We start from the raw sequence: 24,745 nt of genomic DNA, 5'->3' as shown, positions 1-24,745 counted from the left end.
GGCATTTCTGAAAATTTTTCCTGTGTTGCCCAGCCCAGTCATTCCAATCTTATTATCTCCAGGCAGGCATATGCAGCTTTTTAGTAACTTGAAATCAAAGTACGAAATTGGCAATATTCTGACAACAGGCAAACTATAAAGTTAAGCTCTAAAGAGAAGCTCACATGGTCTTTTAATGGCACTGTTTATGCCAACTGCAATCTCCTACATCCTCCCTATATGTTGGGGAATGTGGTGAGAAGCTCCTGCTTGGTTCACTGTCACTCCAGCTGTGACACTGGACTGGTTGCTGTTTCTTGACATCTTCCCTTTTCTCTTCCTTGATGGACTCCTCAGAGTCAGAGGACAGCTCAACCACCTCTGGTGTCCTCTCAGCTAATGGCTTAACATACCCAACAATGACACAATTGTCTGAGGAAGAGCCACTGTCGTTTGAGTCAGCATTAGCCTGTAACTCAGTCTGCACCTTGGTTCTTTGGCTCCCTGAAGCAGAGTCCTCATCTGAACTTTCTGATGACTCCAGAGGAGAAGCTACGGTGGCACGAACCTCTTCTGAAATGGAATAGGAAGGCCCCGGAGTTTCATCATCCCACGGGGCCTGACCAAGACCAGGTACAGACAAACTATTATCAGGTCCTTGCGGGTACGCCACATCTGGGGATATTGTAATAATGGATGAGTCTGAGTGGCTTCCTTCCTCATACGATGGTGCAGGACAGTCATAATTGGCGTGTTGATCGTAGGCTTCTAAGTTAAAAGGACAACGAGCAAAACTGATGAATTCGTGCAGGAAGTGTTCTGTCCGATTCAGCAAAAATGGCTTTAAATCATCAGCAAAGGCCTGACTTTCCAGATCGTACCTGGTTACGTTACTCATGATTATGTGCTGCACAATATTGATCAGAGACCCGTGGGCACCAAACAGGACTGTAAGTTCTCGCTTCAGCCAAGGAACCAAGCGGTGAAGGCAAGCGGGGTTGTGGCGGAAGAACTCTGCCGAGATCTCTCGGTACCGGCCGCCGTCCTGAATGCTGCGGATGCGCACGCCGGTGCGGTACAGAGCCCTGCGGAAGCTGATCATGTCCTCCTCCTGAATCTGCCGCAGAGATCTGCCCTCCGCGCTAGCTTTTCTCCTTGAGGCCAGCCTCCGGATCATCTGCTGAACCTCTCTGTATCTGTGCCACGTTGGCTCGCTTGACAGCCCTTCAAACAACATCCCATTATCCAGAGGGGACAGCATCCTTTGGGAAGGGGAACCACGCATGCGGCGTTCCCTCGTTAAGGTAGTGCGATAACGAAACCTCCGGCCATCGGGGCTGGCAAAAGAGCTTGTTTCTAAAGGGCTGAGTATGTACTCCTTGAAGTCATCTTCAGCACGAATCGTATGGAAAATGGAAAAAAAGGGCTGCTTGCAGAGCGGGCATTCTGCTTTGTTTTTCGGCCATTCTTGGATGCAGCAGAAGCAGAACCTATGCAAGCAGTGGTTGAGATATGCAACGTTGTCAAATCTATCGAGGCAGATGGGGCATTTGGAGTTGGGAGGCGCATCTGTCGGCAGCTTACTGGTGCCGGCTTTTGGCGAAAAATTGCTATTTTCCGCAATCTCTCAGCTAACAGAAAGCACCTAGTGCCTCCCAAATTTTAGGATTACCATTTGGCTAGTGAGGTCATCCCTGCAGCAAAGCACCTTGAAGCATGAGTCACATCCTGACCTGTGAAGGATAGGCTGAGTTTACGCACTGAGACAAGGAGTTTTTCCAAGCAGATGCTCTGTGTGCATCTCCTGTCTCTGTTCTTGGCCCTTAGACAAAGGGTGCCCACAGGGTCCCAACTTGCAGAAGAGATTTGAAGGTCTTTCTCTTTCATTTTCTTTCCTTTAGTTCCCTGTAGTCTCAAGGACTGGTCTTAAGGAACCATCTCATCTTAACGTGAGCTGCAGGCAATTATCAGATGGCAGCATTGCTCACTGATACGTGGATGGGAATTGAGTCAGAAACTCAGAAAGCAAAGGTTTAGCTTCCACTACCATTTCTTTAAGCCACCCAGTTCTCACAATCTAGTGAGCTATTTTACCTTATAAAATAATCATTTTCTAAGGGAAAAAAAATGTTTTAAAAGAAAATTAGTTATTATTGTCTAAGCAAAAACATAGACTCAGTCTCCTGGACATGGAAAGAGTCTAAATATACAGTCTAAACCAGCACCACAATAAAAAAGACCAAGTTTGTACACCATGCAGTCACTTACCAGAGGGACTGAATATTTGCAAAATCGCATGCTCCTCTTGAGGAGTTCTCTGGGTAGCATTTGGAAAGGAAGATAGAACGAAATTCAGTATGATCTGCAGACTTTTATTTCTGAACATGGAATAATATTTAATATTCCCTGGCACAGGCTCTTCCATGCAAAGCCTTCAAGCTCTGAAATGCACTGCCTTCTACCAGCAAGCTGTACATCCTCCCATCCTTCCTCAGGCTCCCGCAGGGCTGCACATCCACTGGCTAAATGGTGCCCACATTAGCACCCTGACACCTTAAGCATATCCAATGCTTGCCCTTTGGTTGGCTGATGGCAAAGAAGCAAGTTAAACTGGAAAGGTCAAGTGGAAATCTCTGAACAGAGTGAACCATATTGCAGACACAAAGTAAAGCGAGCAAGAGTTCTCAAGCTATGTGGAAACTGGGTCAAAAGGGCCTGAAACAGAAGCTGTTAGGCAAAGTGAGAAACCAAGATTGTTATTTCAAAGACGGTCCATGTGGCAATATCTCTCTGTGGCCAGGATGAGCTTTGCTTTTGCTTGCTCTGCTCAAGACTGAAGGCAGTTTTGAACTGTAAGCAGAGGTTGTATAAACTAGATGCAAGCTGCATTGGGAACAGAAGCCACGTGCAAAACCAGGAAGGTGTGCAGGAAAAAGCAAAACCAACAATCCTAATAAAGGGAAGAAATTATATCACATGCTTTCACTGATAGGCAAGGACAGCATTGAAAACCTTCCACATTCACTAACAGGACACATATACAGGACTTTTATCCTTCCAAGGATTTCATGCATATTGTCCTCTTAAGTCACAAAGTCTAAGCTTCCAGCCTGTCCACACCGTGACTAAACCTAATGCCTCAAAAGAAGAGCAATAATACAAGAAGTGACTCCATCCTCCTCAGAGAAGCATGCTAGCAGGACAGTACTTAAAAGAATCCCTGTAGCACCCTTTGGTAGGCATTTCAGAACTTACAAAGGTGATGCTTTGTGATCCTGGGAAGCTTCTGGTCCTTCATGACAATATATTCAGAGCACACAACACTGACTGTAGAAATAGGGAACCTTGAAAAAAGAGATGCATGGCAGGTGTGAACACTATGAAGACAACCCATCCTTTTTCTGGTGGAATGCAATCAGAAAAAGCATTCCAACCCAGGACTGCAGGAACAGGTGTAAAATAATTGCAGAATCCTGCACTGAAAAGTTTACCTGGAAATTTGTACAGAAATACTAAGGGGACAGTGGTTTTACTAGAAGCCTTAGCCAGTTACCCCAAATTATCTGTCCTTGAGTCTCAGAAAAAAACAGCCAGCATTTGTGAACAGGGACTGAAGTGACATACACTGTAACAGCATCTTCTTATAAAGAGGATGAACCAGGTTGAGTAGAGACCATAAGGGAAAGAATAACACAGGTTATTCATATCCTATCTTGCCTCCATGGCAGCTGAGCTCTGCGCACAGAAAGCCTTCTGGGGCTCCCTCCTCTGCTCCTTGTATGTAGTGGAAATGCTGCTTTTATTGTATGCCACATCATTATGTTGCTGCTGGAGAAAGAAAAAAAAAAAAAGCCCTTTTTGTACTTGCCTATAAATGGTCAGGTCATGAAAGAAATAAATTGCAACAAATTATGAGGTCCTACTCAAACTGCAGCTCTCTGCAAGCACAGAGTATTCCCAGGTAAGCAGCCACTTGCCCATTTAATTAACTTTCTTTTTCTTTTATTTGTAATTAAATATACTTTAGACATCTAGACACCCAATATGGAACAGCCTGGTTTTGGAAGCCAGCATGCTCTAAAACTGTGGCAAGTTCTCAGGCTGATGCTGCAAGGCATGAACTGCGCATTTAAGTTACATCAGCAACTTTCACTGGAGAATATAGAAAATGTCAAAATCTGGTACTATGCCTTATGTTCCTCTGTTTCAGAGTTTAAAAGTTAAAAGCTCCTGCAAAACCACCAAAGGTTTTCAGTCGCAAATGTACAATCTACATGCTTTGAGCTTTAGATATTTGAGAAGCTTTTTAAGATGAAACTTGGTGATTTGAGAAGGTTAAAAGTTTGATTTTTATTTAATTTATTCAATTTTAGCATTCCTGGATATTGGAAAGTAAGGTGTCTGTCCAGATTTCACAGGTTTAAGATTTTTTTTTTTAATTCTGAGGCAAAATAACTTGTCTTGATATTCACAAAAAGGCAGTTTACAAATACAATCACATGTACTTTCCTGTACCGTGGACATGTGATTAAACTGGCTGCCAGCAAAACAGGCTGCTAAATGCTGAGAAGGTTTGTAATCAGCCTGAAATGTAAAAATCTATACCCTCTCTAACCAAATTTACACGGCATAGTACCACATAAAGAGATAACATAATCATTGAGCAGAAACAAACCATATGAAATAAATGCAGTGAATATTTGCTTATCCAGCCACTAAATAAGGAAAATACAACCTAGACTGAGGGAGGCAAAAATGGAGAGTCCTTAGTTTTCATAGGATATAGACTATTATCATACACTAGCTTAAAAAGCCATGTGAAAAAGTTGAAGTTACACTGTGCTGGAAGGAGAACACAAGCATACTCGTGCTGTGCCACATCATATTTGTTGTGTTTTAAAGGCAAGCTACTAATTTCTTGCAGCATTTGTGAAAGCAGGAGAAAAAAAAAAAATGAGGGTGGGGCAAGAAGAGAATTTGAAATATAGAAACAGAGCGAACCCGTTCTCTTCTTCAAGTTTCAAAGGCATCCTCATTTGCATATCCATATCTGAAAATTGAAAACGCATGTTTACTTCTACACTTTTTGATATGATATTTTAAAAATTTTTAATGGGCCCAGAGTCTGAAGAGACACAACCTGGAGTCCAAGCCATCCCTGAATTACCAGCAGAACAAGACCTGTGTAGGGATACAGCAGCCAAGATCAGTATACAGCTTGGTCTGAGGTGCCTGTACTTCAGAGACTGTAAAAATAGAAAGTGTTGGAAAGCACCAGCATTCTGTAGTGCTGCAGGTTAATGATATTCTGTTAAAGCCATATGGATCAGTGTCATGCAGAAATTAAGAAGGAAGGAGAAGGGGACGGGGTGATGAAGAAAACTGAGACAACAGAGTGGGAAAGCTGAGGAAGAGAAGAAGGGTAGCTGCATCTCCACTGGTCTCTGTGGCTATTGCACAGAGTCCAGAGGTCCTCCTGAAAATATGCCCACACCCTAGGCCTAGACAGAAACACTGGTTCCAGTGTCTGCTCCCAACATGGATTCCCTATCTGGCACATTCCCTATCTGGTACTCTTTACAAAGAGTAAATCAAGCTCTGGCTGAGCATCCCATAATCCAAAACTAATCCCTCAGATACTCCTTTGAACACCAGCCACCTTTTGTGACTGATGCCAGACCCTGGGTAATGCAGCATCAGCTCCTTATGGCCCTTCTCCTTGGCACAGAAAGACACTGGGTGCAGCCTGTGCTGGTAGGGGGCTGTGTGGGGAGGAGGCTAGCAGGGCATAGTTTTGCAGCCCACCTTGAAGCAGAGACATAGCCATACAGAGATGCCAGAGTCAGAGAGCACTTCAGATCATGTGAGGCACCCCTCAAAAAAGGCTTCAGGTTATGTGCAAAACTTGGCCTTCATTTATGCAGGCATATAGTAACAAGGAGAAGAAGATGGTCTGTGTACTGGTTTTGGCTTGGGTAGTGTCCACTTTCTTCACAGTGGCAGTATAGGGCTGGGTTTTGGATTTGTGATGAACACAGGAATATTTTTGCTACTGCTGGGCAGGGCTTGCACAGAGCCGAGGTCTTTGCTTCTCCTCACCCATCCCACCAGTGAGGAGGATTAGAGAAGGAGAAAGGCACGCACAGGGAGGCAGGAGCGCAGGGAGCTGGAGGCGAGGGGGCAGGAGGACCAAGCTGACATTCTGGGCGAGCCCCCGATCCCTCCAAGAAACCCAAAGCAAGACGGCATTGGTCATGCCGCGGTTAATTGCTTTGATGCGTTAAGGCACCTCCCACAGCCCGATTTCCCAGGCAATTTTCCCCAGGCATCCGGGCATCTGCCCCACCAGCAAGTGGGGGTCACTCGCAGCCCGATCGTGGAAGTTTTCTCTGGCCTGATCAGTTGCCAGGCAAAGGCTCCCCGGGACAGGGCTTCCAACACGTGTACAGTCCTTATTGTAATTTTCCACCTCATGTGTATCACATGTTGAGACATCAATAAAAATCATGGGTTTTTTTTCATTCTTACCCTTCCCAGTCTCTTGCCCATCCCACTCTGTAGAATGTCAATTTGTCTAATTACCCATGTGAAATGAAACCTGTTTTCCTAATGCTTTAACTTGCTCTCTACACTCCATGCCACATCTTGGAAACCAGTGGGCTTGGAGGAAGTAAACTTTCAGGGATGACAGCCTTTCCCCAGGAAGGACGTGTACTGAATGTGCTCATCTCCAGACTGAGCTCAGATGAAATGTGAGCTGGCTGACTCTGGTATCACATGCAATAAAGGCAGGCACATACCACCTCCCTGCTGCAGCCTTCACCCAGTGCTTCATGTCATGGTCAACAGATGGCAAGGTAACAACTGGAAGAGTGGTCTGGTATGATGACAGCTACCCCTGACAGCTGTGCAGGAAGGAAGCTGTGAATCGGTACTGAGTGAAACCTTGATGGACACGAGAGACAGACTGATGTAGGACACCCATCACTGAACAACCTCCTTCCCAGAGCTACTGCATCCACCAACAGGAGCCTGACCTAGAAGCTGCCAGCTGAAATTCTACTCCTCAAGAAATGCAAGCTGAACTGAGCCCCTTGCAGGCTGAAAGGTAAATGCACCCACAGATGCAGATGAGACAGAAGCGTGGATTATCTCATCTCATCTCACAGCAACTCCATGAAATATTTGTCCCCATTGTATCTTGCAGACCTGGATGCATATGCTGGGAGTTGACACAAATGGAAATCCTACAGCATGTCCAAAATGATCACTGAAGGTCAAAGAGCAAAGCACATGGTAGAGAAACTGCCCCTTTCTGATCCTTTTCATATTCAGCTTTCTTTCTGTGAGACCCTCTCTCATTGTAGCCCTGTGGCTTTTATCTGCTGCTCCAGTAGTGCAGAGGTCCCTCCAAGAAGATGGTGTAGCCAGGGGTTACCTTTGGGTCTTGCATTGCTTTTGAGCAGAACTAAAGAAGCAAGAGGCTATTGCTTTCAACCCTGGTGTTGAAACATCCTCACTACCACAGTGATTATGACAGGGACAAGTTTTCTGAAGGCCTGGAAAGCCCTCTATTTAGAAGCTTTGAGACTGATGTGACAGCTGGCTGCAGTCTGGCAGCAAGGGTCAAACATGAGCACTGCAGTTAATTTTAAAATCCACAGGAGTCACACCAGATCATTAGAGCTAGGGACCAGTGGGCCTCAAGCAACATGGTCTTGCTGCAAGGATCAGACTGAAACCTGGTCAAAAAAAAAACAGATGTAAAAACACATTCAAAAGAAAAAGCAGGACAGGCACCACTGCAGCTATGAGCTTTCTATCTCCACTTGCTGTCTGAGATTTTAAACTTTTCTTTCACTACAGATAAACACCAGCCAGCACAGGTGTCACGGCCTGCTAGGCAATTGGGAAGTAACTAATTACCTCAGTGGGGGTGCCCTCTCAGGTATTCAAAACAACATGTGCTATGTAAGTACAGCTTGCCAGTGCACCTGGCACATCCCCTGCTCTGAGACCCTCCCCACCTATGGTAGTTCAAAATCCAAGAGTGAATTTAACCAGCAGGACAAAGAAGGATGATCAAGACTAGCAGGTCTAGGAAGACCATTACAAAAGTGTGTTACCAGTGTGCTTTTTCTTGGAGGACTGTGAGAACTGGAATCATTCAGGCACACTACATCAGAGTGGTGTGAGGGAATCAGCTCACTCACGACAGAGATGTATTTGTTATTGGGGCGAAATACAGCAGATAGTCATGTACAGTAGCAGTGTGTAAGAGTTTTATGCTAAGAATACCTGAATTAATTGGATCTTTGGGGGAACTGGAGAAGGCAATGTGTAATTACTAGAGCTGGAATTTATCCAACTTGAAAAAATCCCAGGTTATTCCTGGAAAAAGTACTATGTAACCTTCCATAGTGAAACCCATTGTTCAAAAGGACCCAGGATGCTGGGTTTATAAGTCCTTTTAAAAGTTATCCAGCATTGTAAAGAAGTTGGTCAAACTCACTTTTCAAATATAAGATAATTGTAAGGTGTTAATCTCATACAGGCAGGTCTGATCAATGAAAAATGCAAATCAATATATACCAATTGAAAGAGCAAAAGAGCTCCTTACACTGATTTATAAGTTTTTACTAATTTTTTTTCATTCCTCTGGCTACCCTGAAGGCAGCTGACAAGTTGTGGATGTGCAGAAGCCTACTGAGAAGTGACCTAGAGTTATTGTCACATTTCGAGCTTCTGCGCAGCCAAAATTCTCTACCATGCAGCAAATTTTGCACCAGGTGCAAAAAGGTTGGTTTCTTATCTAAATTGAGTTAGTTAAAGAACTATTAAGGTAATGGATGAAGTTAAGCCATTATTGGGCTAGTGAGTAACTAGTACAAACAAGGCAAATGACTCAAGGTGAACTGATCATGCTTTTGTGTTTAGACAAAGAGAAATATGTCCAAACTAAGTCCTGAGGATTACTTTTCAGTAGTAGGGTCTCTGCAGACAACTCACCTGAAGCACACAGAGCACTTCAGTTTTGGAGCTGTCTATGGAAACCTATGTAAATTAGGAGCTGTCTGAGCTGCGTGCAGTGTTTGAGAGCCCATCAGCTGCCCAGCACTTGCTGACAGGATGGGCTGTGCTGAACCTCCTGCCAGAGGCCACCTGGGATCTGATGCAGCTTGTGCCCAGCTGACCTACCGGCCCTGGAGTCTTGTCATCTTGTTCAGATGCAAAGATCTTGTTCAGGTTGCAAAGAGCAACCTAGAGCATGCTCTGGAGGAGGCTCTGCTGTTCAGGTAACAAAAGGACATCTTCCAGAACACAGTGTCCCACATCTAAGGTGAGTGGGACATCTTTATTATTAGAAAGCTATAGTTGCAAGCTTAGAAAGATAAATATTAAAAAATATATATCAGAAAGATCTATGTTAGCAAGCTTCCACTGGATCTTTTTACACTTGCTTTGTGGAATTAAAACCCTGATACTATTCATGCTGGTTTTTTTGTCACATGCTTTTGACAGGATACGTGGAATTCATGGAACTCTGATATCAATGAATTACAGTTTTGTGTGGCTAGTGAGAGTTGGGTGTTCCATTTGACACTTAATGTCTCAGATGTACATTTAAGAATTTGATCCAGTTAATGCACACTTAAGCTTTCATCCACTAAAAATCTCCCTGGGACGTATGGATTGACAAAGCTGATGACATTGTCCCAAAATTGGCTCTGAAGTGACACTGGGCAGCTGTTACAGAACTCAATTCTGAAAGCTGATCTGGTTTCATCTGCAGGCAGCCATGGAATTGCCTGCCTTCCAAACATTTCAGCAGAAAGAAAGAGGGATCATAGCCAAAGGAAATGAGAAAGTAATAGGCATAAAACGTGGAATCAGCTCAAGTGCCACAGAGGGTGTTGGAATAAGTCTAAACACAGGCACAACTTTGCTCTCCTAAGAGGCTTAGTGCTGTCTTCCCAGGGCCAGCTTTTACGCAAGGAAGCATTTTGGCTCACTCTAAAGAAGAAATGAAGTGTTTAAAGGCATTTCAGGAATACCAGAACAAATTCAGTGCTAACATGATGGGGGAAATAACTACCACCAGCAAAACATTTCCTCTGCTAGCACAATAATACTGATGAATTTAATTCCTTTTTGCTAAGTATATTTGAGACACACTCCTGAAATAAAAATTTAGGGCATGATAGAGAAATTATCTCAACACCTCTCCACCAAATCTCCTAGGAACGAATAAAAAGTAGTGGAAGTTCAGCACTGGGTTCTGCAGCACCAACAGGGACTAGAAATGCACAGCTGCAGCTATGGACATAAACTTAGCTCAGCTCCCATCTAGAAGGAGCCATTTTCCAAACTCGGGGCTAAATATATGATGATAAGAGAAATTGCTACAGCACACTCCTCTGACCGGAATGACACCAGCTCCTGTCTCAGATGGTTTCCAGTTGTGAGAACAGACATCATCCAAAGAGGAAGCATAATACATGCCTTGTTTCCTCCACTCAAAGGCAAAAGGATTTAATTTCTTCTGAAATGGTCTGGTCCACTAATCAGGGAGAGTAATATTCTTCTGAGGTTATTAGTAAAATTTCAATTAAATTTAACAGGATAAGGACAGGGCCTTTGATCACAGAGGATGAATCTTTCCTAATACATGTTGCCGAGGAATGTTTTATCCAGTCTTTGTCCCTCTGACTGATTATATGTTTTGCAGGTATCACCTGAATAGGAAATGTGGAAAAGACCCTGACAGGGACACAGGGTCTGAATGAATGCTAAAACACTACTAGAAACTTTATTTACTGGAAACAGCAACCTTGAAAAAGGCCATGGGATAACATGGCAGCTGGTGGCTTCCCTTGGCAGAATAGGGTGGGATTTAGGACAGGAATTCACAAAAGGAAAACCAATGCCCCTACTAGAGACACAGGATCATACTCTACAGTTTAAGCCCAAGGACTCCATGCCTCTTGGGCTGTTCCCAGTGTATTTAACAGGAGACTGTGTCATCACTGAGGATAGCCATGCCCCTGAAGGGAGCTAGGAGTATAGAGGGAACCAAGGGCAACACCTGGGACTCAGGGCAAGAGAGTAGGAATCAATGACACACATTTGGTGAGAGTCTGAAAATTAAAACTGCATAATCAGGTAAAATGTGCTGTTCAGTGTTACTGCTGGGGCTGAGGAAGCCTCTGCAAGGAAATACGTAGCATGGTGGGTTTTGGTCACTTGGTATTCAGATGTAGCTCATCTACAAGACCTTGCTGTGGTTTCATGTTACCGTAAAGAATTTCTGCTTTTGAAAATTATCAGCAGATATCAAGTCAGCTTCAGAAGCCAAACAGACTCTCATGTACTGCAACATGCCCAAGTACCCCATCTGTTAATACACCAAAGCACAAAGGACATGTGAGTTTACAACCTAGGGGGTCTTACACACAGTATTTTTAGAAACCACACAATATTATTGGAAACGGATATTTAATAGTAAAAAAAAGTGTACAAAAAAAAAGACCATGTGAAAGCTTGAAAAAGAATGACAACTGCAGCTCATCTAGTTGCACCCAGCAGTTGACATGAGCACCCTGGTCAATAGTTGTTTTTTGGGCAGGCTGAGCTCAGCCAAGGGAAGAGCATGCCAGGTAGGAGTCAGCAGAGCAGTGCCAGTGACCTCAGGAAGGCACCATGAAATGCCCAAAGGACCAGAAAAGAAGTAAAAATTTCATCAATGTGACACAGGCTGCCTATATAAAGCTACTCTTCAGGAGAAAAAAATTCCCTAGAGGCCCCCTGCTTAATAGAGTCCTTGGAGGCTTGTAGCAGGAAGAAATACAACCTGATAGCACTGAGCCAGCATTCACCTGTGAGGAGTGAGTCAAGAGCACGTTTTGGCACACGGTTACGGCTGCTGGGGGGAGTGCACAGTGCACATTTCAGAGGCAATTGCATTCAGTCCTTACTGCTTTCTGGCTGTCAGCACTCAGCTTCAGCAGAGCTGCTGGGCGCTGCAGCTACCCTGTGTACCATGGTGTCTTCAGTCTCAGGAACTGGGTTACCAGCCTCCTAGCATTCAGCCACAGGGAAAAGTAGCAACAGCCTGAAGGATTAGGAGGCACAGGGCAGATAGCTACAGCAAATGAAGTCACACTTTGTATTTGCTGTAGCTGCTTGCATCCAAAAAGGCTCAGACAGAACTGGGAAGGAAGTGTTTACACACAGCCGGCAACAAGGGATAAAAATCATAATGTGTGTGGCTTTGTGGAGCCTCTACAGCATAGTTCTGTTGCCATGAAACAGGGGAAATGTTCCAAATTCTGGTCACATAGAATTTCTGGGAGTGAGGGAGAGTGAAGCTAGAATTGCAAAAAATTAGGTGCTAAGAAATGCAAACTGAATACCCCACTAATGTTTTTTGTTTTCACTTCCTATGTGCTATCCTAGAAAAGAATATAGGGATTTAAGTTTGTGATAGCATTTTAGAAAGACAATCATGGAAACACTCTTCTTCATCAACAAACCATGATCTGCATGCCTCTAAGCAGGTGGCTCTGAGCAGGTGACTTGTAGGGAGGCAGTCCCAGTTTAAGCAATTTGTCCAGTGAAATTATGTATCCAAATCTACAGCCAATTTCAACCAACTTGGAAGCAAAATGAATCTCTGAGGCCTTAACGTAAGTTTCTGATGGTGTTTGAAAACAGGGAACTGGTTAATATCCCCAGGGGAAAAGGAAATATATTAGATGTGCAAATATTCATTTCAAAGAGACCTTCCCAATTAATTCTAGTGACAGTGAAAAATCTGATCTCAGCCATATGGAGAATTGTATCTTGCTGAAAACCACACAGAGTATTTAGTTGCTGCTCTGGCACCACCTTATTCCCTTGGCAAGGCCTTTCAGCTCATGTTCCTCTTTCCCCACCCAGAACCCCAGTTTTCTTTCCAGGATGTGCAATCATATGCTATGTAAGGTCCAACCTGCCATCTTTGCTGTCATCCACTCACTCTTAATCTGGAGTCAAAAATTTCACCCTCACAATTGTAATTCTTGAACATGAGGCAGAGCAGAGACAGAAAGGGAAGGTAAAATCCTCCTACACGTTTTCCCATTAGGACAGATTGTGCAGAGAAAACCAAGCTGCTTCTGGGTTTACTTTCAACCCATGTCCCTACTTTGGTCCAGGCTACATCTGGCACTTCTGTAAGTTCCTAAAAACAAACTGTATTGGTGCAGTTAGGTAGGGTCAAGCTTAACATTTGAAAGTTAAGGTAGAAAGGAAGGATATTCCTGCCATTTAAGGGATGTAGGGCCCTTTTCTTATTCTGTTAGGCTTTGTGGGAGATCCTGTGAAAGCCTTGGAGTTGTACATGTATCAGCATTTTCCATAGTCATGGATGCAGGGATTGTTGGGCTACCAGGAGGCTTGGCTCCTCAGTCTTCACTGAGATGCTGAAACAGACACCACTGATAATGTTGTGTACTTAGCACCCTTGGTGCTCAGTCTGCAAGCACCACAAATTACTCTGATGGGTAAATCTCATACAGGAGCATTAACTGGCTCCTAAAAACAGCACTTATAAGGTCATCTTCAGTTTTCAAAACTTCTGGACTTAGGTTAAGGTGACATCTGGAAACAAATGACATTACACAAAATATAAGAAGGAAGTACATGTTTTGCCTTGGTAAAATTAATGTGCTCTTTAGCAAAGTTGTATTGACTTTTGGTGGCTGGGAATTCAAAATGTCTATTCAAGTTCCTGCTATTTTCCATACATTAATCTAACAAGTTGCCAGTAAAATAAACCTTTAGAAAAGTCCTTGTTAAATTGTATCAAAGTAAATGGTTATCTAAAATAGACACTACAGGGAGGTTCTTGATTAGTCTGTTGTCAGCTGGGACTGGAAATGCTTGCAGCAGCATGAAGTTAATTAATTTCTCATCCTGCCACATGACAGGCATGAAGCGAATTAATTTATTATCCTGCCGCATGTCAGCTTCCTGTCAAAGCACAAGGTATGATTCAAAACACACCAATGTCTGGCTGCTCCTTTTCAGAGACCATGACATCAGCAGAGGAGGGTTCCAGATTGGCTTGTACTCACTTTCCATAGTGGGCTTCCATGGGTTGAGGAGGTGTCCAAATCAGGTGACTGTGCCTGGGATAAACAGTTGGTCTAGACAAGGAGCCTCTGATGCCCATATTCTATTCCTTCAGCTGGACATTGCTTCCTGGATGGAAAAGGAAAGTTAGTCATGGGAGGAGGGCATATGGAATCAACTGTAAGCCCCAAGGATGTGCTTAGGCAAGGGTCTTTATCCTGTGTCAGGGTGACACTGTATGAGTTGTGCCCATATGCTTGTGGTGTGGCAGTCAGGGAAGCAGTGTCCTTCCCTGCAGGCTCTGGGGCCAGACCTCTGACAGATGTCCTGCTGTAACAGGGCTTCTGCAAATAGGCCAGTTAAAGAGACACAAAATGCCACCAGAGTCTGAGGAACCACTTGCACTTTGCCAGAAGGAGCAAAAAGTTACAAAATTTCTATTACCATGTCTTTCCTACCACCATGCAAACGAAAAATGTATTCTTTGGTGGAAGTGATTTAAACAGTTTTGCACATGCTTTGGACAGTTATTTCACCGCAACCTGCAGAGGTTGCAAAAGGAACCTGACATGTGGTCTTCTTTGTTAGCTGGAGATCCCTTTTCAGAGGACAGAGAGCACCTGATGCCTGATACTGGATGTAGAGATGGGGCCTCAACCAGGGCATGCCTGTGAAGGGCCAGCAATAGTAAACACATCGGGTAAATATTCTCTGATACCCTCTAAACCTACTGGTCTCTGGGATGTGGTAGGGAACATCCCTGCTCAAGTGGAGCTGCCCCAAGTTGCCCTGCATTGTCTCTGCTCCAGGTGGAGTGCAGGGGAAATGAGGGTGGGTAGACGAACAGGTCTGGCCCTTCAGAGCCTGTTCTCAAGGCTTGGTTTGCACCAGCCCCTCACTCCTGCAGGATGGCTAGGCACCTTCAAGTGCTCTGCTCCTCCTGTGCAACATCTGTAGCACTTTTTACAGCATCCTTCCCCGTTTCTTCAGAGGCAAAGGCCTGTTCTACAGAAAGGGAGTGAAAAGCAGTGTATTTACACCCATGCTTGCAATCAGGAGCCATTTGATATCCTCTGATATTAGCATGCAAGATTTTTACCAACTCTAAATGTTGCAAGCATTCCAAGTACACAGCAATAAAAACTTTATTACACCCCTGCATCAAATGTCTCTGAAACACAAGAACACCATACTGCATTGAAATGTGTGTATTGCTGGCAAAGTCCTCCCCCATCACTGCCCTTCACACTGTTGTGGTTGCACACCTCCTCATGTAGTAAACACCAGGATCTGGTCTATACAGAAAACATTCACAGAGCTGTGCTCCCACCATCATGAACACACAACCCTTCCTTTAAATTCTGCTCCGTGACACAGTAAAGTACCACAACTGACTGATGCTTGTTGTCATCTCACCATCTGTGGTGGCTTAGTTAGACAATGGATACTTTTGGGTGCAGCTTATGAGGAAAGAGAACAAGTGCGTAGAAAGCAAATATTACCATCTGTGAAGCTGTGCCCATAAGCTCCATAATTAGTCCGTAGGGCAATAAGGTTAATCAAGTACACATTTAGGCACTCTTATGAGTGATGTCTGTACCACTCAGTTCTTAATTTTTAGACTGTGGTGACATTTAAGGGCCATGGTGATGCACATGCATTTTTCTTTGGACAGTAAAACATCTAATTTTTCCCCACTTCATCACAGAGACCTTACCCCTTCCACCACTTCCTACCCAATCATTGTACTATCCATGGAGGAAAACAGCAAGATACTCCTCAAAACCATTTCTGCATATTCTTCCCCATAACTCCTCATGGAAGGTACCTTTGGGTACAAACTCAAACACTGTTTCCTCTGAAGGCAGTCTTCCAGCAGCATGTTCACCGTGTTGGAAGGAAGCATGGACAGACTTCTGTCACTCCCTGATCTTGGTCTCTGGTGCCCCCAAAAGCCAAATAAGAAAAGGAAATTTCACAGTGTATACATGCTTTGATCTGATCCCCAGCAGTGCTTATTGCTAGATATCGATCACTGGGACAGCAGAGCTGGCAGACACCTATCTCATAACTCACCTCTCTCCCCTGGTCTTTAGAGAGGCCCTGAAAGTCCTTCACAGTGGCCACCAGCAGCAGCTAGCTGAGGTGAGATGAGACATCCCTCAAGGAGTGTCTGTGGCCCCACAGCTGTTGGAGAGCATTGGTTGAGAAACCTCCTCTCAAATACTGCTGGGTGGTAGAGGGTGAAGTAACTGGTATTTCCCAAAGGCAGCAAGAAGAGGGACTGCCAGGGAAATGCCTGAGAGTGAGGGATTACCATGGACTTCAGCAAGCTGCTCATGGTGCCTGCAGCCATATGATGGCTGATGATCTTCTGGAGCAGATGGTTCAGGGAAGCCATCACCATTTGACAGGTTTTAGACAGGCTGCCTCCTGAAAAGAAAGCGGATTTCATGTTATTCAAGAACACAGCTGCCCTGTGACTTATGCGAACACTTAGTGCTCCATTGCATACTTTTCCCTAGAGAATTCCTGGTGTACCATGCAGATTTCACTCCTTCAAAGAGAGATTCTTTCATCCCCATCTCCTCTAAAACATACTTCTCCTATCTCTCCCCAGTGCCCCTGCACACAGTGATGAGAGAGTGCTCGGTCTGTACATGCACACACGTTCACACTCTTCCATCATTTTCTCTGTCATAAAAGAATCACAGAATGGTGCATGTTGGAAGAAACCCCTAATCAAGCAGGGTCATCTACAGCAGGTTGTCCAGGACCATGTCCAGATGACTTTTGAGTATTTCCAAGGATAGAGACTGTACCACCTCTCTGGGCAACACATCCTAGTGTTTGTAAGAGGCCGTCTGAAGACCCTCACTCATTTGCCTGCCGATTGCCATGAGAAGGAACTCTCTTCCCCCACTGCAGTTTCGGCTTAGAGAAGGCAACAGTGCAGGTGCAGCCGCTGCACCGTTATATTGGCTGTTCCCAATGAGGCCTGGCAAGAACTTGGCAAAGAGTTGGCAAGGACTTGGCGAAGACCCAGCGTGGACCCAGCACAGAGCAGCCTACTGCAATTCCTGCTTCACTTTCCACCTTTAAGCCGAATGAACTGTTGGGGCGACCCTAGCATATATATATTTTTTTATCCCAGGTGCAGGATTTGGCATTTCCCCTTGCTGAATTTCATTAGGCTCCTCTCAGCCCATTTCTCAAGGCTGTTGATGTCCCTGTGATGGTAACATGTCTCTCTGGTATCAGCTGCTCCTCCTAGTTTTATATTCTCTGAAAAATTCCTGATTGTGTGTTGTATTGCTCTGGGAAATTGTTTTTCCCTCCCCAGAGACCCCTGTAGCATTGACCATGTTAATTTAACCCTTCCTTCCTTTCTTGACCTAATTGGCTGAGAGCCAAGTATTTTTTCCTGAGCAGGAGTCTAGATAAGGCTCTGCTCTTCCTTGTTTGTTCTCTTTCCCTCTTCCTCCCCTGGAATAAATGTCTTGGACCACATCAGGGGTTAGAGCCTCTTTTGGAGTCTTTTACCAATGCCCCTGAAATATTTCCCGCAAAGCCCTCTCAGATCTGGGCTAGTCTAGTAACCCCGGGGTCTGCAGGGGTAGGTATTTCAATTGCGCATTCTGCCTAATCACCCAGATCATTGATGAAGACTGTTGAAGGACCCAGTATCGATCCCTGGGATACACTGCTAGTCACCAGCATCCAGCTAGATGTTGTACTACCAGCCATCAGCATTTGGGTCTGCCCATTCGAGCAGCTTTCAGCCCAGCTCACCCTCTGCTTACCTCAGCCATACAACAACTGCTTGTCTAGGAAGGTCTTGTGGGAGACAGTGTCAAAGTCCAAGTACACAGTACCCACACTCCCCTCATCCAGCAGGCCAGCCGTTTCACTGTGAGCTATCAGCCTGATCAAGCATGACTTCTCCCTTTGTGAATCCATGATGACTGCTTCTGATTATTTTCTTGTCATTCATATGCCTGGAAATATTTTCCTGGATTAGCTGGTACGTCTTAGCAAAGGTGCAGATGTGGTATGAATTAATCATGGGTCAGGCAATCAGGACTGCTATGACAAAGATTTCATTTCTTCTTTCATATCCACAGCATAGGATGATTTTTTAAAAAATATATATTTGCATTGTTTAAATGGGCTATAGATTTCGATTATATCCATCCCCATTTAAATTTGTTTCAAGATTAATTGGCTTGGGAAGTTCCAATCTTCCAGAGCCTGCACGGAACGTGCATAGCCTTTTAATAAGTTCCCTTAGTTTTATACTAAATTTTCCTGAACAGACAGGGAGGATGTCTGCAAGCTTCACAGAAAGAATTAGTCATTGCAAGTACCCTAATACATGCTCATGATTATGCTTAAAACTGCTTTAAAAGTGTTCCAGCATATGAAAAATTATTAGCTTCTGCAGAGGTAGGTCAAGACAACCTATTTTCCCTTCCTCTTTTTCCACAGACAAGCAACTCAATTAGAGACCCCCTTCAAGAAGTGTTTGCTAAGTTCTCTGGGACCAAGCAAGCAACCTGTTATTCACCATTGTGCATAACACACAGTACTTGTGGGTGAGTCCCCTGAGTTTATTGCGTCTTTTGTGAGCAATTTTCAATAGAAGAAATAAAGTATATTTAAGCAGAAGCTTCCCAAAGGGAAAGAGCACATCAGGCAGATTGATGCAGATAGATAAAGTTCCCAGTGAATTATATTGGCTAATTTATTGCCTGATGCTGTGACTCATACAGCAGCCTGTACCTCTTCCACAGCAATCCTGCTAAGTCCCCAAGGTCACCTCAAGACGGATGCATGACTCATAATCAGGGTTTCTGAATCCCACTCCTGGTGTAATGGCTCAGTGACAAAACACAAGCCCTTCGGGCATCTGATATTTCTCTTTTGCCCCTTGTTTATTGGTCAGATGCTCTTATCAGCAGAGTCCTTCCACATCTGGCCAATTGGCTGGCAAGCAGCAGTCAAGCACAAATGATTGTCTACAAAGAGCAAGACTCAGGGGCTTGAGTGAACAGTCAGAGCCCAAAAATCCTTCCTCAGGTGAACTTCTTGTGCTTGAGGACATGAAGACCCAGAGAACTTTTGAGAGCAGTCCAGAGGCATGGAAAAGGCATCAGAAGTGGCTACACAGACCCCGTAACAACTAGAAATAAGGTAATTAAGGTATGTGAAGCTGGGTAAACAACAAACATTTTCAAACAGAGGGAAAAAAAGATCTTTCAGCAGAGGCATATGAGGATCACAGCACATAGTTGCACCTTACAAAAAAATTGTCAAGTATTTTCTTTTGTATATGCTGCCAAGAAAACACAATGTACAAAAAGGCTTGGAGATGGATGTTGCACATTCAGCATCCACTTTCAGCAAGGAGTACTTGCTGCAAACAGGAAGAACTTTTTTGAAGCAGCTCTTGAGCAGGTTTGTGACCTCAGTGACCTCAGCAGAATGACTGACTGTCTCTTCAAGCTAATGGGGTGGCTCAAATATGTGCACAAGTGCATTAGTGTAAAAGCTTGAAACTTGAGTATCCCAAGCCACACAGAACTTGCTAGCAAAACAAGTCCCCTGTTCCATACCCAAATTACACATAGGACTTACATGATCTCAGACTCAAAAACAGTATCAAGTTTTAGCATTGCCACAGAGCTTGGAAGGTGAAAATTAGAGTCTAATTTAACCTATGATGTTATTAAGGACTTGTGGAGTTCTTTATAGTATGAGATCTTATAAGTAAGCCAGCTGTCAATTGTAATGTATTAATTCAAAACTCTATCTGCCAGATCTTTTCATTTTAGGATACTAAAAATTATGGCACACACATTTTTCCATGGATTTTGCAGTACTGCCTGGTCAGAGAAAGTTTTTGCTCTTGGAAAAAGCCATTGACTGAAATAGACAATTGTATCTGCAAAACAGCAGGTTCAGAGAAGGGTTTAATAAAGAAATTCCAGGAAAAATTACCTGTCATTCAATTGGTACCCTTTCCACCACATCCACCTTGGTCCATCGTTTTCTGATCTCTATCTTCAAACCTACATAAAAACCCAAAAGGAATGTAATACATCTAAAACTGCTTATCCAGATAGCTGTTTTGGTTGCTCCATGGTTATTAAGAAGGGACAAAGAAAATGTACTCTGATGACACGACTAGAAAACCAGAAACAACAGATGAGACAAGGCTGAGATACTCATCAACTTTTTTCATTGTCAGTCTCTCTTCCCACAGCTCTTGAGTGGATGGACAGCAAGGTGGGGACTGGATGAGAAAAGTGCTTCCTTTCTTGAGAGATCAGGATCCTGATCTTCTGAGGAACTAGAACATATATGTCTATGGGATTCACTGAGATGCATCCCAGAAAGTCCTGAGAGAATTGGCTAACGCAGTTGTCAAATCACTGTCCACCATATTTGCAAAGCCATGGCAGTCAGGAGAAATCCCCAGTGACTGGAAATAGAGAATGAATAGAGTAACTACCTCAATGGACAAGAGAAGGACTATGAATGTCATTTATCTCCCGTAAAGCCTTTGACATAGTCCCTTACAGCATCCTGCTCTTTACATTGGAGAGAGATGGGTTTGATGAGTGGACTTTTAGATAGATAAGGAATTAGTTGGACTGTCATATCCAGAGGGTAGTGGTCAACAGCTCAGAGTCCCAACGGACATCAGTGACAAGAGATGTCCCTCAGGGGCTGGTATTGGGACCAGTGTTATTTAATAACTCATTAATGACATAGATGAGGGCATTGCATGCACCCTCCACAAAATTGCAGATGACACCAAGGCAAGTGGTGTGGTTGACACTCCTGAAGGACACGATGCCATGCAGAGGGATGTGGGTGAAATGGAGAAGTGGGCCCATGGAATTTCATGATGTTCAACAATTCTCCCAGTGTTTGTAGGAAAGATGTTCCATACCTCTAATCATCTTGGTGTCCCTGCTCTTTACTCACTCCAACAGGCCCATGTCCTTCCTGTGCTGGGACTCCAGAGCTGGATGCAGGGTTCCAGCTGGGCTCTCACCACAGCAGAGCAGAAGGGCAGAATCCCCTCCCTCCCCTGCTGCCCACGCTGCTTTGGATGCAGCCCAGGACACATTTGGCTTTCTGGGCTGTGAGAGCCCATGGCCAGGTCATGTCCAACCTCTCACCCACCAGCATCTCCCAGTCCTGCTCACAGGGCTGCTCTCCATCCATTCACAGCTTGTGTTGATATTGGGGGTTGCCCCAACCCAGGCGCAGCACCTTGAACTTGGTCCTGTTAAACCTCATGAGATTCCCACAGGCTCACTTCTCAAACTTGTCCAAGTCACTCTAGATGGCATCCTGACCTTCATTGGTGTCAACAGCACCACACAAACCACTCAAATCAGGTTGGCTGCAAACCTGCCAATGGTTTTCCATCACTGAGGAAGACATTGAACAGTACTTGTCCCAAGGCAGATCCCTAAGGGACACCATCTATTACCAATCTTCATATGAAGATTGAGCTGTTGACTACCAACTTCTGGGTATGACTGGGTATTGATTCAACCAATTCCTTAGCCATTGAACAGCCCACCCATCAAATCCTTCTCTAGACAATTTAGAGAGCTACTAGGTAGCTTTTAATAAGAAATGTCCATCCAGGGAGGCTGAGAGGTCAGTAGTTCTCACAGTTCTCTTTCCTACCTTTTTTAAAGGTGGGTCCAATATTTCTGCTCTTCTAGTCACCTGGGACATCACCTGGCTGCCAGGACTTTTCAAGTACCATTGAAATTGGCTTGACAACTGTGTAATCTAATTCTCCTGGTACTCAGGAAAACATCTGTCATAGTTTAACTACAGCCAGCAGCCAAGCCCCAGCAGCCTCTCATTGACCCCCCTACCACTGGAATTGGAGAGAGAATCAGAAGAGTAAAAGGTAGAAAAGTCATAGGTTGAGGTGTATACAGTTTAGTAGGGACTATTCATGCAAACAAATCAAAACAAGGAATTCATTCACTGCTCCCCATAGGCACGCAGGTGTTCAGCCACCTCCAGGAGAGAAGGGTCCCATCACAACTGTCAGTGACCCGGGCAGACAAACATCATCACTCCAAATGTCCCACCTTTCCTCCTTCTTTGCCCTACTTTATGTACTGACCATGATGCCACATTGTCTGGAAATCCCTTTGGTCAGTTGGGGTCACCTGTCCCAGCTGTCTCAATCTCCCATGCACCCCAAACCTCCTCCAGCGTGGCAGTAGAAACAGCAGAAAAGGCCTTAGTTCTGTGTAAGCCTTGCTGAGCAATAACAAAAACATCTCTGTGTTATCAACCCTGTGTTCAGCACAAGTACAAAATACAGCTCCATACAAGCATGTGAAGAAATTTAACTCTACCCCAGACAAAAGCAGCACAGCATCTCATCAGGTCCCATAGACACATATATTCAGGTTCTTCAGGTGATCATAACCCTGATCTATTACAGTAGAGAGCGCTTTTTTCCTTCAGTCCCCATCCTGCTGCCCATCCACTCAAGAGGGGCAAAGAGAGTTTGCAATTGAAAACTGAGGAAAACACACAGTTGAGTACCTAATTTTTGTGTACAGCACCAGAATAAAAACACACTTCACCTCAAAGGAGTAATTTTTCCTCTCTATTAATGAACAAGATAGAAAATACAACCATTTGCATTGTTGCACTGTTGTGTTAAGTGGCACTTGCTGATCTTTTGATTTCTAGCTTGGGAAGACAATTTTAACAAATGTGGAACGTTTTCCTGGAACTTGGTGATTGTTTTCCCTTTCTATCCCCTCCTGCTGGAAGCATACAATCTTGTCTTGAAATCACTCACAAAGGAACAAATTGAAGACATTTAGTTCCACCTTTGTCCTGACATTTTCTGTGTTTTTTGGTCCACTAACAGCATTCTGTTCCAAAGTAGATGTTCCCTCTTCCATCTCAGTAAGCCTGTCGCTTAAATTTGAAGGGCAATTTTTACTCCTGTTAGATATTCTGACATGTACTTCAGCTCTTACAGCAATTTTCCCCTCCACAAATGCCACTAATATTTACATTTCTGTGTCCTTTTTCTATCTCTGAAGGACTGATGATGAGTACAGCTTCAGGTAATTGCTTTTCCCAGGCATCATAATTTGTTTTTCAACAAAAGAACAATTTCCAATTTTTTTAAAAACTATCCAAATGCACTAGGGGAGTTGAAGGAAGGCTAGGGAGCAGGAACAGTGACTTTCATTGGCATTAGTTACCAACATACTCATAACTTCATAACTTACACTTTACAACATTTTAGTTATGTGGGACAGGCTTTCTGAAGGTTAATAACTTCCTTTCATCCAGAATCTAGCTGATGGATAAAAAAAAAGGCATTATTCATTCCAACATGAGGACATAAAAACTGTGTCTCTGAATAACAGCAGCTGGAAAAAAACAGCAATTTTTTGCTCTGGAAAATAGGAGCTGACAACACTACTGTCATTTCTCATACTACTAAATCCTGCACAGTGGCAAAAGTAGAAGTTAACCTGTGCTGGCTGGAAGGTTTTGATTTTTAAATCTTTCAATCAAGAAAGGTATTTCTAACAGAGTCCAAAACATTCCTGTTTCAGCCCACTCTGCAACAGGTGAGAGGTTCAATGTGAATTTTACTGGACAATGTTCTGGAGGACAAGTTGAAATAATGATTGTGGTCCATTACAAATTTTTAATCTCAAACCCGGGCCATTGCCACTGACTTAAAAACTCTCCCCACTGTGTACTTCTACTCCCATTTACTCACCCTTCAAACGAAACAGCAAATACTGTAACTTGACACCCCATTTACAAAGTGTCCTATAAGGCAGGAGTTGTTCCCACTTACAAAATTATATTCTTGGACTTGCTTTCTGCAAGGCAAATTGGAAACCTACAACACAGAGGTGCTCTGTTGATGTTGTACTGTAGGAAAGGTAAATAAAAAAACTTAATGCTTTTCATGACCTGAGAAACATCTGAGTGTTTTCTAAACTGGCTTCTCTGAGCTTTCCAAGTGTGTAGTATGAGAAAAATGAATCATGTTAGTGGGAAAACTTAAAGAAACTTTTGTTTCAACCTTTTAGTTCAGAGTATCCTTTTCTGTTACCTTAACTTTCTTGGAAGCTTTCTGGTATCACTCATTTTTGTCTCCCAGTATCTGCCCCAGGTGAAAGCATTTAGTCTTTTGTATCACTGGCAATTTGCCTGAAGATGCTGCTGCCTTTCCACATTCCCACCTGTTTGAGATCCTTTTCTATGCTCGTTCAGCTGGTGGTGTTTACTCCAAATTACCATCACCGAAATGCATCAAATCACAGGGACAGAACGTCACCATCACAGTCGGCAGGCCATGGATACCAAGGGAACCCCAACATCTATGTTTTTTCTTGGGGAAGGAATATCATCAGGAGAGGCTTTATCCCTAAGGTACACCTTCAGGATGAAATCCAGCTGCTGCAGAGCGTCTCCTGAAGCCTTGCTCTCCACAGGTGCCTAACTCAGGAGAAGACTCGGGGCAGGACTGCTGTCTGCCCAGGAAACAACTTACTTCACAAGCCCCGTCCTCACCGAAGAAAAGGCTTTGGGTGCGGGGGCCCGTACGGAGGATGCACAT

The 24,745-nt window shown here is 44.0% G+C and overlaps 1 protein-coding gene across 1 annotated transcript; it reads right to left on the bottom strand.

Annotated features, from left to right (window-relative positions):
• Positions 1 to 14: 14 nt before the first annotated feature.
• LOC140681995 (E3 ubiquitin-protein ligase Topors-like) lies at positions 15 to 24,745 on the bottom strand. The gene is made up of 2 exons (XM_072922829.1): positions 24,680 to 24,745; positions 15 to 1,603 (listed from the first exon to the last, which is right to left on the bottom strand). The coding sequence occupies exons 1-2, from the start codon at positions 24,743 to 24,745 to the stop codon at positions 173 to 175; spliced, it is 1,497 nt and encodes a 498-aa protein (XP_072778930.1). The 3' UTR covers positions 15 to 172.

The sequence above is a fragment of the Taeniopygia guttata genome, chromosome Z, assembly GCF_048771995.1.
Source record: "Taeniopygia guttata chromosome Z, bTaeGut7.mat, whole genome shotgun sequence".
Lineage (NCBI taxonomy): Eukaryota > Metazoa > Chordata > Aves > Passeriformes > Estrildidae > Taeniopygia > Taeniopygia guttata.
Note: the sequence above shows the minus strand (reverse complement) of the source record. Positions and strands in the feature narration are given on the sequence as shown.

Coding starts and splice junctions, on each gene's coding strand:
- LOC140681995 (XM_072922829.1), bottom strand. CDS start 24,745: ATGTGCATCCTCCGTACGGGCCCCCGCACCCAAAGCCTTTTCTTCGGT. Junction 1,604..24,679: donor GTGAGGACGGGGCTTGTGAA/GTAAGTTGTTTC, acceptor GTTAGCTGAGAG/ATTGCGGAAAATAGCAATTT.